Source organism: Halichoerus grypus, chromosome 3 (genome assembly GCF_964656455.1).
Source record: "Halichoerus grypus chromosome 3, mHalGry1.hap1.1, whole genome shotgun sequence".
NCBI lineage: Eukaryota > Metazoa > Chordata > Mammalia > Carnivora > Phocidae > Halichoerus > Halichoerus grypus.
This window is the reverse complement of record NC_135714.1, coordinates 178,135,039-178,157,733: the sequence shown is the minus strand read 5'-3', so window position 1 is coordinate 178,157,733 and position 22,695 is coordinate 178,135,039. Positions and strand designations below refer to the sequence as shown.

The 22,695-nt window shown below is 40.4% G+C and overlaps 1 protein-coding gene across 5 annotated transcripts in view; it reads right to left on the bottom strand.

Moving 5' to 3' along the window:
- Positions 1-406: 406 nt before the first annotated feature.
- POFUT3 (protein O-fucosyltransferase 3) overlaps positions 407-22,695 on the bottom strand; it is a 72,741-nt gene continuing 50,452 nt past the window's right edge. For 3 of the 5 annotated variants that reach the window (XM_078069629.1, XM_078069628.1, XM_078069630.1), the window contains exons 4-5: positions 13,885-15,053; positions 407-3,911 (exon numbers count right to left, since the gene is read on the bottom strand). In XM_078069629.1, coding sequence (XP_077925755.1) covers positions 3,687-3,911; positions 13,885-15,053 — 1,394 coding nt within the window. In that variant the 3' untranslated portion in view covers positions 407-3,686. The remainder of the gene's footprint in view (positions 3,912-13,884; positions 15,054-22,695) is intronic. The other 2 variants (XM_036095845.2, XM_036095847.2) reach the window with 1 other exon arrangement.

Here is a 22,695-nt window from a genome sequence, read left to right as displayed (position 1 = left end):
GCCCGAATACTGGCTTATTTACACTTCACAACCTCACAGAGCGGTTGGACATATAATAAGCTTTTCTTGGTGAGCAAACTGAAGCTTAGAAGGGCCAAATAACTTGGCCTAGGGTACTGTCTTTCTTTTCGTTTAAAGATTTATTTATTTATTTGAGAGAGAGGGAGCATGAGTGGGAGGGGCAGAGGGAGAGGGAGAATCTCCAACAGACTCCCCATTGAGAGCAGAGCCCAACACAGGGCTCGATCCCATGACCCTGAGATCATGAGCTGAGCTGAAATCAAGAGTCTGACGCTTAACTGACCGAGCCACCCAGGCGCCCCCAAGATATCATCTTTAGATGGTATACTGGAGAGTTGGGGACTAAAACTAGGTCTTCTTACTAGAGTCATAGTTCATAATTCAATTTTCCAAGTTTTGTAAGCATTTTTATTTCTATAATCAGAAGAAATAAAGATATAGGTCGACATTAGAATTATGCAGCAAAGACGATTATCACTAATGACAACAACAAAAATGAAAACAAAGAAATTCCCTAAAGAAGGGTAAGAAAGTGCTTTATAGAACATTCAGGATTGCAAAGTTATTTGAAACATAAACTAACCACCATTATTCTCAGCCTGTGAACTTTTACATTTTATACTTTAAAGATTCCAAGAAAAACATATGTTATTTATGTAGAGTTGTACACATGATGCTTCAGATAATATCATTCACTGAAAACTAACTCTCCATTGGAGTCCCCTAATGCCTTGTCATCTTTAGCAGGAATTATGAGCTACACTAATGGTTTTTTTTAAAATGCACAGTATAACACTGGACATTTCAAGTTCAGGTCTGTGCTGTGCTCGGATTCATACAGTGTTCTATAGATATTAGGTTTGTTCTCCTATGTGTAATCTACAACGTTTGACTCAAAGCAAGGACGTTCATTTTTGCTTATGTCTTCCACTTCTCAGTAGCGCATACAACACTGCATTCAATCTGTGAATAATAATGACAATAATCTCAACTGATACTCTAGTTACTGGACTCTAGCTCTTAAGAGCAACAAAGAAGCCAGTCCACAATCAGGTTCTGAAATTTTATAATTGCTATGTGATCAATGGTCAAAGTTACCTCATTTTCAGGTGAAGATCTGAAGACTATTGACTAACATAGTAAGCCCTTTCTTCAACATTTCTGAAAAGGTTTCTATCCACCTTGTCATATCACTTAGAAAATCGGTCTCTGAGAACAATCCAAGCTAAACGCATTGACGCCCTAAACAGAATGTTGCATCATACCAAGTCCTTCACAGCCATGAGCCATTCTTCACAGCAGCCCGGTGAGAGAGGACTCTCTCTTAATCATAGTTCACAAATGGAGACAGTGTGGTAAAGAGAAAGGTATGGTCTGATGGGATCAATGGATACAATGTCACTGAGGGGACTTACATGGAACTCAAAACCGCACAGCTCCCCATTTGCAGATAAGAATCCTGCTACAGTGGGGCCACGCCTCTCACTCCATGACAGCAATTATCACAGACGAGGGTACCATCTTATTAATACAAATCCTATTACAGAAGACACATGTGCTAAACAAAAAAAAAAATATTAATAATTAAAGTCTCAAATCTATGGGTACTCAAAGAGTCCCAAAGAACTTTAATTTATTTTCCCTGAAACACACCTCATTTTCAATCCCACGGAATTCCCTCTCCTCCATCCTCTTCCCCTACAAGATGTTTATGCCCCATTAAACAATCAATTATTTCATTTCCCTAAATTTGTTCAGGGCTATATACTTCAGAAAAGTTTAGGCAGAATTTTGTCTACGGAGTCTTTATGAAAAACCAAGATAGAACAAAACTACACTCAATATTGAGGCTTAAAACATATATGCAGCATATGAGCACTGGGTATTTGTTTAAGGCATCTATGGAGAACTGGATCTCTCGGATAATACCTCACCAAATGCACACATCACATCCTGGTCTTTTTACTAAGAGTACGACAACAAAACTCATTTAATATACAATTTAAAATCTGGTCTGTAACAAACACTCTCCCTTTCCAATGCTTTCCCTTTGGATATCATCAGAAAAAAAATGGCAGAGATAACCTACTTTCTATCCCTAATACTACCCAAGAAGTATGCTTCTTCCTCCAAAGAGCTTTCTTCCCTTGAAAACCATGCAGTGGCTCTAAATGATTTGCTACTGCCTGAGTAAAAACTTCTACAAAATTAAACTTCTTAATTTTGATAAACAAAGAACATTATGCAGAGAAGAACTTCAATGACCAGCCCAATCGCTTCTTTTTAGGTGCAAAAAATTAGGCCCAGGGAGGTTAAGAGAGTTGTACCAAATCATATTCAGTTAATGGCAGTGCTGGGATTGAGAAAAACGCAGTCATAGAACCATCTCCCACCCAGCAATGTGACCTTTCTTGTTCCTGAGCGAATGGACTGGTTTCAGTCCTCATGCCCCCTGCACAGCCAGAGAGAGCACTCCTCGTGGAAGAGATTGCACATGGCTGGCACACGAAGGCACTGGCCTGGGGTAAAGGGGTAGCTGGCACCACGGGAGCTGTCCTAAGTTTCACCCGCACACCACATAGGGGACATGAGAATCAGGGACTCTTCCTGTCCTCGGGAGCTGACATCTTTCCACAATAAAGAGCACCAAAGCCAGGATACGTCCAGTAACAACAGGCTTTAGGATCCTCTAAAAGCCTCACCACCCCCACATGGGAAGAAAATGCGAGCCAGTGTTGTCTCCTTGTCTTTCAAGGAGCTCCAGTGGATGCTCCCGACAGGACAGCCGAAACTTCTCTGTGACAGGATCAGAAATGACAAGGAATGCTCACCCGCCAGAGTGGACTGCCCACTTTACAGGCTGTACATCATCCTACACAACACAACCAGAGTTCCTGGGGGCCATTCACATCCACTCTCACATTGATCGGAGGGTACAGGGTGTCCGGCCGGGATCACATGATTATTACTCTGTTCTGCAGGATAAGGGACCATGGAGAACATCTCACTGTTCAAAACACACAAGGAGGAGGCTCATCTTCAGAAGACATTCCACTTCGGGGGGGAAAGGTGGGGGAGGAGGCAGGGCAAGATGAAAAGAAGAAAGAGAGGTAGTAAGAGTAAGAAGGCAGACAGGCATACGTTCTTCTGACTTGAAGAGAAAAAGCGGATAAAATTCACACAGCTTTTATTACTCACTTACATCCCTGGAAACCAACAGATGGAATCTCTCATTGCCAAGTTCTAATGCATTTCACGTTCATGCTCAGCATCAGGACACTGGGCTTGCCAAATACTAATAAACTGCAGACTGTGAGGTGAGTATCAAGAATCCACAGCTCCGCCCTCTGCCTCCCTTGCAGGGAGGGGAGCACTCAATCCACATTAGCCGAATTTCCACAAAAGGCGGCAGGTACATCGGTCCAGACATGTAAATGGAAGGTGACCATAAGAAATACTTACTTTTTTAGTATAAAAAATATAGAGGTGACCCCTAAGGGCAATTCACATCCATTATGTGCAAGGGCTCATCATGAGTACTGCAGCAAGTACTCCTTATCCTAAAGGATAGTCAACAAAGTAACTATGATATTCATATATTAAGGCAACCTAGAAAATAAACCTCAAGAGAGCTCTAGTCTATATCATTCTGACACTTGTAGAAATTAGTCCTTGAATACCAGGGCCCAAAACTCTTGAGCTGAAAAATTTTTATTCCTATCAACCAGCCACCTTAGTGCCTGGGCTTCTTTCTTGGATTGCTCAAAGCTTGGTATCCACATGTCCCGCAAAGAGCTCCAACGTGGAGCCAGAGGTGAGAAAGCAAACACCGCAGGTTCCGGGCAACTCAGGTGCGTCACGTCAGCCTTCCATCTTTTGGGTGGTAAACCCTGTGTTGAGAGAAAGGAAAAAAGAATTAAATATATAAGAAAGCACAAGTCCTGGGTTCCTGCCTCAAAATAACAGAACCCAACATATACTTTTCCTTTTAAAAGCAAATATCTTCACTCCATAGTGACACAAACAGTCTCCTGCTAAACGTTTTTACGAAATTCCAGAACACAGGAAAGAAGGAAGAGATTCTACAACCTCCATGAGAGGAAACATCTAATTCTGAGGATTGGCAGTTAGGATGGTTTTAGATCTCTTGACATTAACACTGGAAGTTAAAAAGCAATGGTAAGACTAACTGATGAATGAACATTAGTGGGGAAAACTTTAAGGAGAAAAAGGATACTTGCATAGCCTCAAAATACCTCTCCCCAAATATTTATTCGTTAGACATAGGTCCACAAATCGTTTGATAATTCTGCACTCAAGGAGGTGGAGCTTAATTCTTCTCCCTTTGAACATGGCCTGGACTTAGTGACTCGCTTAATGGAAAGGGAAAACTAGTAAACTCACAGAGAAAACCTAGCAAATACCACCTTAACCAAATGATCAAAGTTAACATCATCAGTAATAAGTCACATTGATACGATGTGTCGCCTGATATGGTGTGAAGAGAAGGGCCCTTTCACCTCTGCAGTCATATTCCCCCAAATCCATAACCTACATTTTAACATGAGAAGACATCAGACAAATGCATGGAGGGACAGTCTACAAAAATATTGCTCTTCCAAAGTATCAAAGTTCTTAAAAATAAGGAAACTGAATAGCTGATCACAGTTTGGAGGAGACTAGGGAGACATGAGAGCTAATTTCAATTTGGTATCTTGGATTTGATCCTGGAACAAAGGATAACAAAGGATTTTAGTGGAAAAACTGGTGAAATATGACTAAAGTGTGCAGGTCAGTTAAGAGCAGTGGGTCAACATTAATTTCTTAAGTTTTGACAAATGTACCATGGTGATGTACAATGTTAACAATAGGGGAGGCCAGGTGTGGGGTGTACAGGAATTCTGTACTATCTTTGTAACTCTTCTGTCAATCTAAAATCATTTCAAAATTAAAAGTCTTTTAGAAGGCGATGCAAAATGCCTCCAAATTCTAAGAAAAATGGATAGTTTACACTCAGCTAAACTATTGCTTAAGTGTTAGAGTAGAATGAAGACATTTCAGACATCCTTGTGTATCCCTTCTCGGGAAGCTGTACGAGGGTAGGATCAAACAAAAGAGCAGAACTGAGGAAAAGGGAGACAAGCATGCAAGAGATGTGTCAGAAAAAGATAAGAAAGGAATATCCCCACATGCTGGGGAAGGGAGCTCTCAGGCTGGTGCTCCACGCAAGGTGGCGAGGGCAGCCAGCACGCTGGGGAGGCTCAGAAGGCTCTGTGAGCAATTTCTTCAACAAGATGAATGAACTGGATGTCTGGTAGATCTGAACATCTTCAAAGGAGAGTTAAACAATCAACAAGGATTGGCTGAGTGATACGTACATATAAAAATAATCAAACAAGAAGGCAAATGAGAGGGAAACAAAAAGCTGTCCAGGCGAGGGAAACAGATCACAGTACACTACATGGTTCATCTCAGAATAGCAGGTGCACAATCATGATCACATAAACACTGAACATCAAAAAAAATGAGTGTATAAGCATGTTATTTAGAAACAATGAATAAATACCAAAATAATTAGCTAAATGTGGTGGTAAGAGATTGCCATTGGGGAGGGGGGAAGGGGAAAATAAAAGACTGCTCTTTTTTTAACTTTGCAGAATTATTTAATAGTTTAAGTTTGTGCATATACATCTTTTTCTAAAAAAAATTTTACTCGAAGATAATAGGGTTTATAATGTGTTGGATCTGTAATAATTAGAATCTTCACCCATCAGGAAATTAGAAAGCAGAGGAGAAAAATCAATTTGGAAATACAATAATTTGGGTACTTACCTATGGTTGGATCAACATATTCTCTCTTTGTTAAACCTACCATTAGAAGCATATTAGAAGATATTAGGGTGTAGCCTGAAAAAGAGATGACTAGAATGCATATAAAGCTTTCTTCAAGCATCTGAAGGGACTCTAAGTAGAAGAATGAATTAACATCCCTCTTGGAAGAGGGACAAGGATACAGTTGCTTAAATCCTCCCTGCTCTTAGGGACCACTGACAAATGATCATGGAGTTTGGCTTCCAAGGGCCTGGAACTAGAGCACCGTTTCTTTACCAAGACAACACTGAGTACAGAGAACCAGAACACAAATCCAAATAGCAAACCACTAGGAAATGCTAAACTTAAAATCTGGGAAGTCTAAACAATAATATAAAATAATACAAAAAAAAATTTTTTTTCAAAAAACCAGAAGTAAGTTCAAACTGGGGTTACTTTAGCCAGAGTTCATGGCTAGGTAGAAATTGTTTTTGGAGCAAGAGCAGAACAGAATCAAGTAAGGAGAACCCAACGTGATTACCATGAAAGAACTTTTGAGAAGCCACTGCTCACATTTACTGACCGATAGGTACAGATGCAAACCTATAACCCATTGAACTAAAGAGTCAGAAGCTGGTAGCTAAGAATGGACTAGAGAAGGGAAAGTGTTCAAAACAAAGAACAATATAAATGTCAAAACTAACAGAAGATAAAATGGGCTGCCTTAAAAAATAATGAAATTGCCAACACTGGAAATGTTCCAAGATCATTAGCAGATGACTTGTTCATGATATTTGAATCACCAGTCGGCTGGTAGCCATACTGACCACATACTGTTGGACGGCCTTCCCAACCCTGACCTTGCATAACTGTTTATATGAGAAAGCCAGTAATAATACTCTGTTTCCTTGCCTGCCCACTCCAGAGTCCATTCAACAGTGTATGACAAAGTTACATCTGAGGTGATATCACAAAGAAAAGAATCTTATGAAATGGACTCTTAACTCTAGTGTTCTTGTAGAAATATTTCACAGTATGACCTGAAGGAAGTGTGTTTGATGAAATAGTTATGAGATTTTAGAAGTACGTAAATTTCAGCATCCCAAATGGACTTTCCAGCTGTGGTTCTGGGCAGAAAAACAAGCTGTTTCTAAAGTATGATTAACAAATATTTTGCTTCCAAAGAGGACATGGCTCCTATTTTAACAGTAAGGACAAAGTCAAATAAACTATAAATTCATAAATTTTCTTGAGCCCATCAGGGAACTGAAATCACACAGCAACCAAGTAAACTGAATTCCACAGTGACAAGACCCTCTAAAGAGAGATGGATACATGATCTGTTTAACCTTTGACAGAACACAGGAGAAAGAGGTGGTCATCATACAAATAGGTAATAAGTCAGTTAAATTTTTAACACATTCTTAAAGGTGAAGTATGGGCTACTATGCTGGTTTGGAATCCCTAGGAGCCCCAGACACAAAACAAGAGTTCAAACCCACTCTAAAGCTCTTTCCCATGGACCTTCATCAGTTGTGGAGAAGGAAGATTAGGAGCGGAACAGAAAACTGAAAATATTTTAAACTGAATTAACATTAACATAATAATCTAAATTTGTAGGAGGTAGCTCAAGCAGTGATTAGAGGGAATTTTATAGCATTAAATATGTATATTATAAAAGTATAAAGGCTTAAAATCAATGACCCAAGTTTCTACCTTAAATTTGAAAAGAGCAAATTAAGCCCAAATTAAGAATAATTAAAATAATAAAGAACAGAAATCATTAAGATATAAAGCAAAATAAAAATAATGAAATCAAAAGCTAATTATTTGAATAGATCAATGAAATGGATAAACATCTGGATTAATCATAAAAAAAGACACAAATTAATATCAGACATGATGGAGGTGACATATAGACACTACAGACATTAAAAGAATAAAGGAATACTAATAATGGTATGCCAGTCAATTTCACAACTTGAATAAAATGAAAAAAATATTCCTTCGAAGACACAATCTACCAAAGTTCACTCAAAAAGAAATGAATAAGGGGAGCCTGGGTGGCTCAGTCGTTAAGCATCTGCCCTTGGCTCAGGTCATAATCCCAGGTCCTGGGATCGAGCCCTGCATCAGGCTCCCTGCTCAGCGGGAGGCCTGCTTCTCCCTCTCCCATTCCCCCTGCTCTCTTGCTGTGTCTCTGTCAAATAAATAATAAAATCTTTAAAAAAAAAAAAGAAATGAATAAGAGGAACAGCTTTATATCTATTTAAAACAATTCAATTTATACTTAAAAACTTTCCCACAAAAAAACAAAACAAAGAACTACGGATTGATGACTGGCTGGTAAATTGAACAAAATATGTAAGGAAAAAATAATACCAATTCTACACAAACTCTTTCAGAACACACAAGAAAAGGGGTGCCTGGGTGGCTCAGTCGTTAAGCATCTGCCTTTGGCTCAGGTCATGATCTGAGGGTTCTAGGATGGAGCCCCACATTGGGCTCCCTGCTCTGCAGGAAGCCTGCTTCTCCCTCTCCCACTCCTCCTGCTTGTGTTCTTTCTCTCACTGTGTCTCTCTCTGTCAAATAAATAAATAAAATCTTTAAAAAAAGAGAGAGAAAAAAATAAAAAGGAAACACAAGAAAAGGGAACGTGAGACCAGCATTACCATATAAGAAAACTAGCCAAGGCATTAGGAGAAAAATATGGAACAGTATACCTCATGAATGTAGACGCAAAAATTCCTAACAAAAATTTTAGCAATTCAATTCCAACAATAAATAAGAAGGATATACATTATAACCAAGTGAAGTTTATCTCAGGAAAGCAAGTCAGTTTAACGTTCAAAAATAATCACTATAACTCACCATTAAATAAACTAAAAAAGAAAAACCATATGATTGTCTCAATGGATAGAGAAAATCATTTGACAAATTCCACATCCACTCATGATAAAAATCCTCATAAAAGTAAGAACAGAAGGAAATTTTCTCAATTTGATAAAGGGCATCAACCAAAATCCTACAGTTAACATCATAAACAATAATGAAAAACAGTATTTTCTCTCTATGACAGGGAACAAGATGAAGACATATGGTCCCAACAGTACTATTCAAAATTGTAATGAAGGTCTTAGTGCAGTAAGGGATAAAAAGAGAAGACATTAAAGGCAAATGGATTGGAAGTCCGGGTAAAATCATCTTTTTTTTTTGTAAACGATATGATCATTTATGTAAAAAAAAATCCTAAGAAATCTATAAAAAAGATACAGAATTAAACAGTGTAATTAACAAGGTTGTAGTCCATGAAGTCAACATATAAAATCAATTTTACTTCTATGTACTAGCAGCAAACAAGCAGAAAATAAAGTTTTTTAAAAATAGCATTTGCTATAGTATCAAAAAATGTGAACTACTTAGGTATAAATTTGACCAAAGGGTTATAAAAAAACCTGTACACAATAAACTACAAAGTAATGTCTAGAGAAATTAAAGACCTAAATAAATGGATAGATCTATCATTCTTATGGATTAAATGTCTCAATATTGTCAATTCTCCCCCAAATTAATACATACACTCAATGCAATCCCAATGAAAACGCTATCAAGCATTCTCATATAAATTGGCAAACTGACTCTAAAATTTATATGGAAAAGCAAAAGACCTAAAATGGTGAAAATAATTTTGAAAAAGAACCAAGTTGGAAGATTGATGCTATCTCATTTCAAGACTTATTCTGAAGCTACAGTACTTAAATATAGGCATATTTACCAGTCTAGAAATTAATCCATAGATAAGGCCAATTGAGTTTTGAAAAAAAGCCAAGGTAATTCAATCATGAAAAAATAATCTTTCCAACAAATGGTGCCAATACTATTGGATATCCATATAAACAAACCTCAACTCTGACACCATGCTGCATTACAAAAATTAACTGTAAGTTGACTATAGACCTACATGTCTTGCTGGACAAAATTTCTAGAATAAAATAGAAGCATATCTTACTGACCCTGGGTTACACAAAGATTTTTAAACAGGACACAAAAAACACAAATGATTAAAGAAAAAAATGATGAGCTGGACTTCATCAAAATTAAAAGCTATACACTTCAAAAGATACCATTAAGAAAATGGAAAAACAAAGTGCCTGGGTGGTTAAGTTGGTTAAGCATCTCCCTTCAGCTCAGGTCATGATCCCAGGGTCCTGAGATCGAGTCCCGTGTCAGGCTCCCTGCTCAGAGGGAGCCTACTTCTCCCTCTCCCTCTGCCGTTCCCCCTGCTTGTGCTCTCTCTCTCAAATAAATAAATAAAATCTAAAAAAAAGAAAAGAAAAGAAAATGGAAAAACAACCCCAAAACTGGAAGAAAACATTTGTTGTATAAAGGATTCTTAGAACTCAAGATTAACAACTCAATTTTTTTAAATGAGCAAAGATTTGAAGAGACATATCCCCAGAGAAGACATTGATGGCAAATAAGTCATTAACAGATACTCAAAATCATTAGTTACTAGAGAAACACAAATTAACTCACAGTGAGATACCAGTATGCTCCCACCATAATGGCAAAAACTAAAAGACTGACCACACCAACTGTTAATGAATGGAAATCTCATACAATGCTGGTGGAAAGGTAAGAGAACAACTCTGAAAAACAGTTTGGTAATTTCTCAAAATGTGAAACATACACTACTATATGACCTAGCCATTTCGCTCATAGGTATTTACAGAAGAGGTATGAAAGCCTAGGTCCATACAAAGACTTGTACATAAGTGTCATAGCAGCTTTATTTGTAACAGCCAGAAACTGGAAACAACTCAAATGTCCATCAACAGGTGAATGGATAAAGGACATTTTGGTATGTGCAAACTACAACAATAAAGAGAAACTACTGATACACACAGTGTTGTGGATGAATGTCAACGTTATCATGTGGAGTGAGAGAAGCCAGGCACAAAAGAGAATCATTACATGATTCCATTTATATAGAATTCTAGAAAACTGACTTAGCTTCTTTGTCAAAAGTGACAAAAAGCAGATGTATGGTTGCCTAAGGAAGGGGTCAGAGGGATGGATTAAAAAAGGACATGAGGAAACTCTTAAGGAGGACAGAAATGTTTGTTATCTTGATTGTGGTGATGATTTCACAGGTATATGTCACAATTAATCAACCATACACTTTAAAGATGTGCAGCTTATTGTAATCAATTATACCTCAAAGCTAATTTTTTAAAAGTTTATCCCAATTCTGTGAAGTTGTATCTGTGATGATTCCACATTATATCTCCTATGATAGCCTTTTTGAGAACAGGATCATTCATCAGTAAATGTTCTTTAACTGACTAAATTAATTAATTCAATATTGAAAGACTTTCCCCTACATAAATAAAGTATACAACACAGAGTACAGGCCTACTCGGATTCAATAGGTGTGGTGGACAGACTGCAGATGGCCCCCAGGATTCCTGCCTCCTGGTATTCATGCCCTTATGCATGGTATCCATCACTAGCTTCTAAGCCATAAAATACAGCAAAGGTGAGAGAATGTATGTGATTATGTATACATGATCACATACACACCCGTTGTAGCACTTTCATTCCCTTGCTGGCTTTGAGGAAGCAGGCAGCCAGGCTGGCGAAGCCAATATACCAAGGAACTGTGAGTGGCCTCTAAAGGCCAAGGGCAGCCTCCAGCCTCCAGCCAGCAAGAAACTGAAGCCCTCAGTCCTACAGCCTCAAGAAACTGAATCTGCCAACAAGCATGTGACTTTAGAAACAGACCCGTGCCCAGTTGAGCCTCCAGATGAACACCCAGCCCTGACTGATACATTGATACCAGGCTTCCACAAACCCACCTAAGCCATGAACTAACCCACAGAGACTGTGAGATGACAAGTATGGGTTGTTTTAAGCCACTAAGTTTGTGACAATATTGTTTACACAGCAGTAGATAATTCACTGGGTCTGTGTGGAGGGAGAGCAGGGGAGGAGCAGAGTAGAAAAAGGGGAAATGCATTCAATATTCTTATAGTATTTTCTACATCCAAGTACAATGATTAAATTATTATCAACCACAAGATAAAAAAATAATCGGAGTTAGAGGAAATCAAATTATTTCTTTTAGCTCTTCTTTGGCTGAAAGAGAAAAAGTGAAGAAACATATAAGTAGCTTACTTTAAGGCATGCCATATGTAAGTTGTAACACATCTTGTAAAACAAATGAATAAATGCAAGTGAAAAGAACTGGTCGAAAACCTTTAATTTACTTTCACCGTATATTTTGTTCTGCTTTTCAATAATGAGCACATTAGCATTTAAGAATTGTAGCACAATCATTGAAATGCAAGCAAAACCTTTTAATCATCTTCACTCACCACCCCTCTGGGAGGAATAAGAACTCACCAGAGGACAACCTACTCCATCTACTTCTCTTCAAAGACTCCAAAGAGAAGGACATTCAATTACACCACCTTCAGCACCTTCAGGCACTCTGAAACACCATAGTTAGCTGTCTCTGTCGGAAATACAGGAATATATGTATTCTCCTATGATTTTTAAAAAGCTAGCTACCAGTGTCGTTGTACACTCTTTTCCAGTCCCCAGCAATCATTCCAACAGGGTGTCCGTGAGGTGCAGAAGCAGTTAGGGTTTGTGTAGTTCTCTGGCTTTCTGTGACTATAATCCCCAAGCCTGGCAAGGATCGTGATAGGTAGCCTGGGCAAATCATCACCGTCAGAAGTTCTGTTTTCTGCTTTGGTAGATTTTCAGAAGAAATAATTGGGATACCATGGGTAATTAATGTGGCCTCTACTTTCTCTCATGTTTTTTGCAGTGTGTGGATTTTGGTTTTTGCTGTAGTGTGGCCTTATAAATTAGGTCAGAAAGGAAGTCACTGGAAATCAGGATGAGAGAAATGATATAATATTTAGTGTTCGTGTTGCTGACCAAGACACTTGGCTTAAAATAAATGATTTTACGAGTAAAAATTTGTTATATAAAACCAGATAAAATAATTTAAATTTTTATAGTAAAATGAGGAAAATGATCTTGCAAATATTTTTAATTTGTCTAAACATACAAATATTTAGAATATGAAAGCCTTATATGGTATACATACAATACACAAAAATAATTCCACATACTGTATAGGCTTATGTCTGACCTGAAATTAATATGCTAGCCAAAATCAACATTTCAATATTTAACAAAAATTATTTGTCTGCAGAGAATTTAGATAAATGTTATGTGTATATGGAAGTCAGGCAAGGGAATGATGGGTGATAGCCAAGTAGTATATGTGGGCAATCTCTTTTTTTTTATTTCAAAAGTAATTGAAATTAATCTTTCTTTTTCTTTCAATAAATTACCTTTTAACAAATTTAGTTATATACAAAGTGGGGCCATTCCTGGTAAAAATAAGTAAAGTAAGCAAATAACCAAATGTTAAGAGCATCAAGAAATTTGAAGACAATACTAAGAAATTTTTTTTTTTTTTTTTTTTTAAGCAGGCTCCAATGCAGGGCTTGAACTCATGACCCTGAGATCAAGATCTGAATGGAGATCAAGAGTCAGGTGCTTAACCAACTGAGCCACCCAGGGACCCAGAAATTTCTTTAGAATACTTTAAGAAAAAGAAATCTTTTAAGGATTATCCATCATTATTTGAACATTTTCTCTATATTAATAAGCATGTGTGTGCCAGAAAGATAAAGAGCAGGGATGAGAGAGAGAGATGTTAATTGATTGCATACATGAAATGAAAATAAGTTTCTTTTTTTTTTAAAGATTTTATTTATTTATTGACAGAGAGAGAGAACAAGCAGGGGGAACATCAGAGGGAGAGGAGGAAGCAGGCTCCCCACTGAGCAGGGAGCCAGATGCGGGGCTCGATCCTGGGACCCTGGGATCATGACCTGAGCCGAAGGCAGATGCTTAATGGACTGAGCCACCCAGGCCCCCTGAAAATAAGTTTCGAAGAAGCACCTATGAGGCAAGCATGTAAGGGTCTGATAGAAAACAGAGCAGTGATGGAAAAGTTAAAGGACTGACCATGTGGATGAGATTCAGAACTCCCAATTTTTTTATTTTTTTGGCTTTCTTCCCTCCTCTGCAGCCTGCTTCTATCACTGCCCAGCAAGCACTTGCAGCATGGTGTCCTCCGGAAGAAACAATAAGGTTAAGGCCTTCAGGAAGAAGGACATGACTCATAAACTTCATGACAGTCCTCCAAGAAAGTAATGAAATATTCATCCCCCTGCAGTGCCTGGCCTCTTTAATGGGAATGATGAGCTGTGTGAAAAGGCTGCGACAAAGGATGCAAAATGGCAGAGACCATCCAGATGGCCCTCCTAGTGCCTCTTTGCCAAACCTCCATTTGCTCACCTTTTCCAGAAGCCGGATATTATCCCACACCTTGCTGCACACCATACACTCAAATGCATCGATGTAGTTGTCCTGGTGGACATCTTGCACTCCCCATTTCCGTTCCCTGAGCGCTGCGAGAAGTCGCTGATTGGACACCTCACCCTTCAGCTTCCATTCTATGTAGGCCTCGTATAGTCGGTCATCATGATCCAGTTGTCTGATGTAACTTGCTAGTTCTCTAGGGTGAGCAAATTCTGATACGAGAATAGCACTTCTATTACTCGGGAGCCAGTCTGCAATGCTGGGGGACCCATAATACACAGGGACCACCCCCAGTTTCAGAGGTCTCCAGAACTTCTCAGTGATGTAGTCATCACACACTGCGTTCTCGAAGGCAAGGATAAACTTATACTGTGCGATGATCCTATAAAAGCCTTCGGCATCCATAGAGGCTGGATTTTTCAGCTGCTGAGGGAGATCTTTGTTTTGTAAACACTCACCATAGGAATCGACCTCAATGTAAGTCATCAGCTCTCGAACATAGCTGTCCCTGTCTGACGGCGGGTCACAGTCTGACTGGACATACACCAGTGGAGCAAGTCTTCTTCGAAGGTTGTTTTTGGACCTCAAAGGGACCAGGTATCGGAGTGACTTCAGGACTTCTACGCCCTCCAAGTACTGGGTGGTCAGGGGCAAGTGGGAATGGCGGCTGAACGTGGCAGTGTAGTTGAACAAGGTGATGACTGGCTTGTGGAAGAGCTTATAATTGTTTTTCGGAGACTCTTCGTGAAAAAGGGCCCAGTCGTGATGGGCTTTCCGAGGCAAAGGTAAGCTATCTATATTAAAGTCAGTGCCTAGAAGAAGAAAAGAAAATATTAGTATGTGCAAGAGAATTTTAGTGTCCAACTTGGAGTCTACCTGGTAAGATTAGAATACAGAGAAGTCTGGAGCTACAAAGAAGCATGTCACAGTGTTGGCAAAATGCCTGGCAGTCAATCATGACTCTTTCACCCTAGAAACTGCTCAGGGAGAGGAGCACAAAGGAGAGGGACCCTCTTTCTGATTTTATGTTAAGAGAAATGGGAGTAGTGTCTAGCCTAGTTCTAAAGGGAGAATTTATTCCACTGCCTCTGGCAATTGGCTTTTCTTCCCAGAGGTGTTGTCTAAGAGAGGGCAGGAGAAATAAAGAGATATGGGGGCCTGGGTGGCTCAGTCGTTAAGCGTCTGCCTTTGGCTCAGCTCACGATCCTGGGGTCCTGGGATCAAGCCCCACATGGGGCTCCCTGCTCGGTGGGAAGCCTGCTTCTCCCTCTCCCACTCCCCCTGCTTGTGTTCCTGCTCTCACTATCTTTCTCTGTTAAATAAATAAATAAAATCTTTAAAAAAACGAAAGAAAAAAAGCAATAGACAATTCTTATAAAAAAGAAAAGAGCAAGAGAAAGAAAGCCAAAAAGGGGAAAGCAACCAGCTTGGCAGGTTGGTGCACTGAAAAAAAAGTGAAATCATGCAAAAGTCGCCAGAATAAATATGCAGGATAGATTTTTTTTTCATCCAAAATGATCGATTTCAACGAAGTGCAGTGAATCAATCACAGTCAAAATGGTAGACAAGAGGCTTTTAAAGACAAAATGGCTGATAATAGCACTATGCTACAGACCACTGCAGGATGGACATGAATTAACCAGCACATCAAGAAATAAAGAAGGCATAACAGGATTATAATTATGAGTGATTCTAGCTTCCACAGGATTAATTGAGAAACCTTTGAAACATGATCATGTGCAGACAGAAGTGATGGATGTGGTGAACAGATGTTTCCTGACAGCGTGGATGGAGACTCAATCAGGAAGACGTCATTTCTATAACTGAGAAACGATTAAGACAATACTGCAATATGTAACACCAAATTTCTAAAGTGTTTCTGACACTGAAGATTTTGTGGCCCCTGATTTGAGTTTTTAAATGTAAGGAAATGGCCAAAAAAAAAAAAAAAAAATCCATCTGCCACCATTCACTGGGGGGAAAAAAGGCCCAAATAAATGCTTCCAATGGAATAAAACATATTCTCTGGTAGAATTCATAACAATTAATTATTTCATGCTGGTACACACTCTCTCAAATAAATATATACTCTTTGGTGCCAACAGTACATCAATGAGAAACCAATCAATCAAGAAAGGCTTTTAAATAATTAAAGACTGAATAAAATTACGTTGGAGGACATATACTCAGCACAGAGAAGTTGCTGAACAAAGTACTACTATCTTGATACCAGGCTTTTATTCTCAATGATCAGGAATGAAAAACTAACATATAAAAGTGTTTATGTATTCGTTTACTTAGCATTTGCTATATTTGCCCTTTAGCATCAAAAAGAATGCTCATCTACACACCTGACATGTAATGGCATATAGAGTTAAGTGGTCAGAAAGGTTAACAGACAAATGTGAAGACTTGAAAGAGAAGCGAATTTGAGGAGAAAAGCAATTTATCTCATGAAGTGGTTGCTGGTCAACTGGCCAAGAATGGGAATGGGAACCCACCCACTTGAGTTAGAACGGAAAGTTTCCACTGAAGGCAGAACAAAAATCCAGGCCGTTTGCCTGGGATAGGAAGAACTAGAGTCCAATCCACAGGAGTCAGACGCAGGGATCAAGATGTAAGATTAAGATTGGAGGGGTATGGGGACACCTGGATGGCTCAGTCAGTTAAGCTTGTGCCTTCAGCTCAGGTCATGATCCCAGGGTCCTGGGATCGAATCCCACAATGGGCTCCTTGCTCAGCGGGGAGCCTTTTTCTCCCTTTACCTGCCACTCCCCCTGCTTGTGCTCTCTCACTGTCTCTCTCGCTCTCTCTGACAAATAAATAAATAAAATCTTTAAAAAAAAATTGGAAGGGTATGATTAAAACAAAAGTGGGTCTAGAATTGGGGGGGGCAGGCACAGGTGTCTTGAGGGAGTGCCTCAGACCCCAGTGGCTGTCCACTGCTGCTATATGGCACATGGGTGATTCTTTGCCTCACCCTGGGTGTGCCACAGCAGAGACCCAAAATGCAGAGCAGGGAAGCAGCAAGACACAACGCCTGCCTCCTGTGCTTTGGAGAATGGAGAGGGCCTGGGTTTCATCTCTGCCCATCCACATCAGTAAAGCATAACAGGCACAAAAAATGGCTATGTGTAGACCTTTCTGTGGCCAGTTTCTAGGTCCGCTCAGATTGTATTGATAATATGAATAGGACTTGAAACTGGTACCAATTATGAGCCATGAGCCCTTCATTCATTATAACTAGGAGATGAGAGCTTACCAGCTCATTATACCTTCAGCCAAGTTGCTACTGGAACCTCAATGTTGGAAGGAAGGGAAGAAGAGCGCAGGGTCCCTTGCATATGCAATCTATGGTAGTAAAAGGAGCCTGCAGAATCTAAGCAAGAAACGTTTATTTATATTCATGTTTTAAAAAAGAACACAGCTAACTGAATATGATAAAAAAATATAAAAAAATAATATAAATAAATAAAATCCTTATTTAAAAAGGGGGGGAAGAACACAGCTTTTTTTTTAAATGAGTGTGTGAGGTTCTAGTACATCCATTTGAATTCTGTTTAGTTTGTAGGAGTGGGGTCATCTTTAAAAGTGGGGGAATGCCTCTTTAACAGAGAGGCAAGTTATGCCATTTGCAACGACGTGGATGGAACTGGAGGGTATTATGCTGAGCGAAATAAGTCAATCAGAGAAAGACATGTATTGTACGACCTCACTGATATGAGGAATTCTTAATCTCAGGAAACAAACTGAGGGTTGCTGGAGTGGGGGGCGTGGGAGGGATGGGGTGGCTGGGTGATAGACACTGGGGAGGGTATGTGCTATGGTGAGCGCTGTGAATTGTGCAAGACTGTTGAATCACAGATCTGTACCTCTGAAACAAATAATACATTATATGTTAGAAAAAAAAAAAAGAAGAAGAAGATAGCAGGAAGGGAAGAATGAAGGGGGGGAAATCGGAGGGGGAGATGAACCATGAGAGATGATGGACTCTGAGAACAAACTGAGGGTTCTAGAGGGGAGGGGGGTGGGGGGGTGGGTTAGCCCGGTGATGGGTATTAAAGAGGGCATGTACTGAATGGAGCACTGGGTGTTATACACAAACAATGAATCATGGATCACTACATCAAAAACTAATGATGTAATGTATGGTGATTAACATAACATAATAAAAAAATAATAATTAAAAAAAACAAAAACAAAACAGAGAGGCAAGTTAAGAAGACCTAACTTTCCAGAAACATTTCCCATTATTTGTTACCTTAAAAAGTATTTCCTAGCTACTTCCCTACCATACATACACAACACACACAGACATACAGACACACCCAAAATCATATTAAAATAGGTTTTTTAAATCAGATTCTTCCAAACTAAAATTCTCTGGGAAAGATTTAAAAAATATGGGCACCTGGGTGGCTCAGCCGGTTAAGCGTCTGCCTTCGGCTCAGGTCATGATCCCGGGGTCCTGGGATCGAGTCCCACATCGGGCTCCTTGCTCTGCAGGGAGCCTGCTTCTCCCTCTCCTCCCCACTTGTGCTCTCTCTCACTATCTCTATCTCTCTCTCTCAAATAAATAAATAAAATCTAAAAAGAAAAATTTAAATAAGTAAATAAATAAAAAATATGGCATTTTGCCCAGTGAGCTCCTCCCCTAAACCTACAGCTTCAGATTGTTAACACTCGAGAATACTGAAATGAGAACCATAACAGACTTAAAATACAGTTGACCTTTGCATAACACAGACCTGAATGTCATGGGTCCACTTACATGTGGATTTTTTTCAATAAATACAGTATACAGTATTGTAAATGTATTTTCTTTTGTTTTTCTTAATAACATTTTCTTTTTTCTAGCTAACCTTATTGTAAGAATATAGTATATAATACATATAATATACAAACAATGTGTCAACCAACGGTTTATATTATCAGCAAGGCTTCCAGTGAACAGTAGGCTACTAGTAGTTAAGTTTTGGGGGTCCAAAGTTAGACCCAGGTTTTTGACTGTGTCGGGGGGTTGGTGCCCCAAACCCCAGCATTGTTCAATGTTCCACACTGTTCTTCACTGAGGAGATCGTGGTCTAGAATATGAGTGACGATACTGAACAATGTCTATATGTGTGGCTCAGGAGACAACTGAGTTATTTCACTCTCTCCAACTCCAGGGCACTGCCCACTGTGACAAGAGTTGGAACAGTGAAAGAAATAAAACTCAATTACACCATGGCAATCCATAAAAAATGTGACTAACTTGCAGGCAATTAGCTCACTAGTTGCCCACAGTCATCTTCACTCGCTCTTGCATTTAACAACTTTGGATTCAAACTTTCCTTTCTCTGGGTGATTTTATGTTTACTGAATACTGACAAATTTATTTGTCCCCTTAAATAACAGCTGTTGACACATAGATCTTAAGCACTAAAGTGCACTGTAAAGGGAATTGCAACTTGGAATACAAATGGAATAAAGTTAATGCTGGCAAATGAAGCCAGATTGCTAACTACGGAGCCGGAATTTGAAGTGGCAGATGAGCAGAAGAGCGACAGTACTTTATGATATGTTTATGGACTCCTTTTCTTCTGCATGGGCATGGGTTCTTTTTTTATTATTCCCACCCAGACTGGTGAAAACAGAAGGCAACATGTATTAGTAACCCCACTTTACTAACAAAGTTGGAGTCATTTATCTGGAACCCAAAACCCCTGGTGGGGACCAGAATTTTCAGACCAGCTAATGCTAAAGAACCAGAAAGATCACTGGCCCCCGCTACAACACTGATTCTTTTGAATGACTTGCTCCTGGCACTCCCAGGCACACCCACCAAAATAGTACCCAGCTTAAACCCAGCCCACTCGGGAAGACACATGCCTTCATCAGGAAAACAAAAATGCCCCCTACCCCAAAATGTCCTCAGGAGGTAATCCCTGTTTTTAAAAAGAATTCTGCCCTAAAACTGTGCACCCCATAAAGAATACCCCAATAGAGGAAGCTAAAACTTTGGGGAGAAAACAATTTAGACCATATATTAATATCCATTATTTGCATGGTTCATGGCTATTTTAAAAGCCCATTTCACATGAATTTTCTCGACTTACTCACACAACCCCATCAGGTCTTTTATTTTCTCTAAGGTTCTGAGGGTTAGCTAAAGATGAGAAGGAATGGTGCTGGCCCATGGGAAAGACCCCGATCACCCCAGGTGAAATTCTAACCAAAGGCTGTCTAGGCGCCCGCCATACACAAGCCTCTGCTGGTGGCCTGGTTCCAGCCAAGTCGGGGGACAGGGAGCAGGCCACTGGACTCCAAATACTCTCATACTAACTTTTAGACTGGTATTCTCCCTTCTTCTCCCACCATCTCTCTTCATGAGTCCTTCTGCCTGCCCCTTAATCAATTTTGCGTCATGGAGCCTTCTCTCAATTATACCTGTTCAATTAAGTATCTGTTCATTCTGCCCCCCTGGGCCTGGAAATTTCTCACGCTCCCTTACTGGGCCTGTGCTCTAGGCCAGTCGGTAACTCTGTAGCCCCTTCCTGGCAGCGCAGGGCCTGAGGCAAGAATACAGAGTCCCGCGGACCATATGCCTCAACACTCAACGGCTATAAATCAATCTAACAAATGTTGAATGTTTTATCCTTCCACCTTATTCGTGGATTTTTTTTTAAAACATGCAAAGCCACAGTTCACACCAAATGTGGAGAACACATATTCAAAATCGACGTGGTTTTCTGCCCTAAGTCATGATTCTCGTTGGGGCCTGGCACAGGGTGGAAGGAGAAGGGAGATGTTCTCCTTCGTTTGCTGACAGCCTCACCTCACCCCCCAAACCTTCCCTTCCACTCACTCAGCACCACCCCAGGTGAGAAACCATTTTCTCTTCCTCTTCCACTCCTGGCCTGTCCCGGGTGTTGCCCCTCCCTGTCCCCACTGTCCAGGGGCCTCCTAAAGCTCCTGAGATCCTCAGCTGAGAGTGCCCACCATCCCTGCTGGCATCAGCCTTTAGAGTGTTACAAAGGAACCCGCGGCCAGAAGGCCAAGCTCAAACTGAGACTCTCCAGGTCCTCCGAGTTCCCACCTAGAGTGCAGGGGTGCCTGCACCCCTTTCCTTTCCACCCTCGGCTCTGAGCCACACCATGAGGGACCCTGTGACATAGACTTGGACGCCTCAACCCGCAAGTCCAAGTTCTGTCCTGACAAAAACTCCCTCTCTGACCAGATGTAATCAGGCTCCTCTGAGACCTCCTCTCGCCATGCCTTACCATGGCCGGCCACCCTGTCCTCAGCCTGCAGAGCCCAGATTCAGCAAAGAATCCCGCCACGTTGGTTTGCTGAGAATCCCCTGCCTGCATCTGATATCTGACCAAGTCCCTCATCCCCCCACACCTGATGTCCAAGTCCTTGGCCTGTCTCTAGCATGAATCCTAAAGCCAGTTTAGCAAACAGCTTTCTGCCCCTACTATCCTCTTAGTAACCTCCCATCCACTGACCCCCTCATGCGGCTGGTTGGCTAGACATCCTCAGCTGTCTTTGCTGCATTGGGAGTTGAGCTCAGTTCTAGACTGAAGTCTCTCTCCTCTACTACAGTAGCTCAAATAAAATCTCTCTTAACAAGTATCCAGTGTAAAACTTTTCTTTTACATTCCATACCTTTGCAGTCACCCCCTGGCCAACCTTGAAGCCAAGGGGTGCATACTAGCAGCTTGGGAGGATAAACCAGAGAAGTGGCCGATGCGGGCTCTGGACGTGGCCTCCACTTTGGCCTTGGGGGCAGGGAATTCTGGGGTCTTGGTACTGGGAGTGTGATGTCTAAGGGGAAGGCATGGGCTCTGTGGCTACGGGGGCGCATCGGACCTTAGTCCATGAACTCCTCGCCCCGAATGAAGGGGCACAGCTGGACAAAGCCAGAGTGGATCCCTCCTGGCCGAGTCCAAAAGCCCCACTGCCCAAATTTAAGTTGCCAATCATCCTTCCCAAGCACGGTTGCTTGGAGGTTAGAATTCATGCTCTGGCATAACAGGGACAAGGACACAAATTCAGATTTAAAACCTCTGAACAGTGACATCCAATATGGTGGGCAGGAGAAGGGGCAGGAGGGATATGCCAACATGACTGTTGTCCCATTCCCACTCAGGTTTTAACTAAACCTAGTTACTGATAGATCCTAAATTTATACTCTATCCAGATTGTTCCCCTGAGCTTCAACCAGATATCTAACAGCATGCTAGAAATATCCACTTGGATAGCCCAGAGAAAATCACCAATTACCATGCCCTGACTAAACTAGCCACCTTCCCCTAAAGCCCAATCCTTTTTGTGTCTTCTTTTTCTCCACTGACATTACCACCAATGTTGGTTTGAGCCTCTTAGAGAAAGCTAGGAGCTCTACCTTTGAATATAACCCTTTCTTTGCTTTTTCCCTTTTAAAATACATGTCAGGTGCACAGAATTGGG